Raw genomic sequence first — 389 nt, 5'->3', positions numbered from 1 at the left:
CCAGCGGTTCGCGCTGGGACTGCAGCCGCCGCCGCCCGCAGCCCGCGCTGCCGCTCGGCCCGGCCCGCGATCCCGAAGGCAGCGAGACAGCCGGGGCCAGCAACGGAACGCGGCCTTAACCGGGGCAGCCGAAAGACGAGGCACAGCCCACAATGGCCACGCTGCATTCCACGAAAGGAAAAATCGCACTGTGATAGGGCGCCTGTGACAGCACTGGCATGCAAATGAACACTCTCTCGCCTGCATATTCAGTCAGGAATTCTACCCACCCGACATTGCTTCAGTCAAGGGACATAGTGAGAAAAGACTCGCAGAATTTGGGGAAGCCTTTGAAGGAGTTTTCCAGGTAAGCCCATGTCGAAAGGACTTCTGTTTTCATAGAAGGAGTT

At 58.9% G+C, this 389-nt stretch overlaps 1 protein-coding gene across 1 annotated transcript in view; it reads right to left on the bottom strand.

The window, feature by feature from the left end:
* LOC106632121 (protocadherin beta-15-like) overlaps positions 1 to 161 on the bottom strand; it is a gene marked incomplete at its 5' end in the record, with an annotated part of 3,578 nt that extends 3,417 nt beyond the window's left edge. The window contains one exon of the mRNA XM_014311465.2: positions 15 to 161. Coding sequence (XP_014166940.1) covers positions 15 to 161 — 147 coding nt within the window. The remainder of the gene's footprint in view (positions 1 to 14) is intronic.
* Positions 162 to 389: the final 228 nt, after the last annotated feature.

Source organism: Geospiza fortis, unplaced genomic scaffold (genome assembly GCF_000277835.1).
Source record: "Geospiza fortis unplaced genomic scaffold, GeoFor_1.0 scaffold93, whole genome shotgun sequence".
NCBI lineage: Eukaryota > Metazoa > Chordata > Aves > Passeriformes > Thraupidae > Geospiza > Geospiza fortis.
This window is presented reverse-complemented; position numbering and strand designations above follow the sequence as displayed.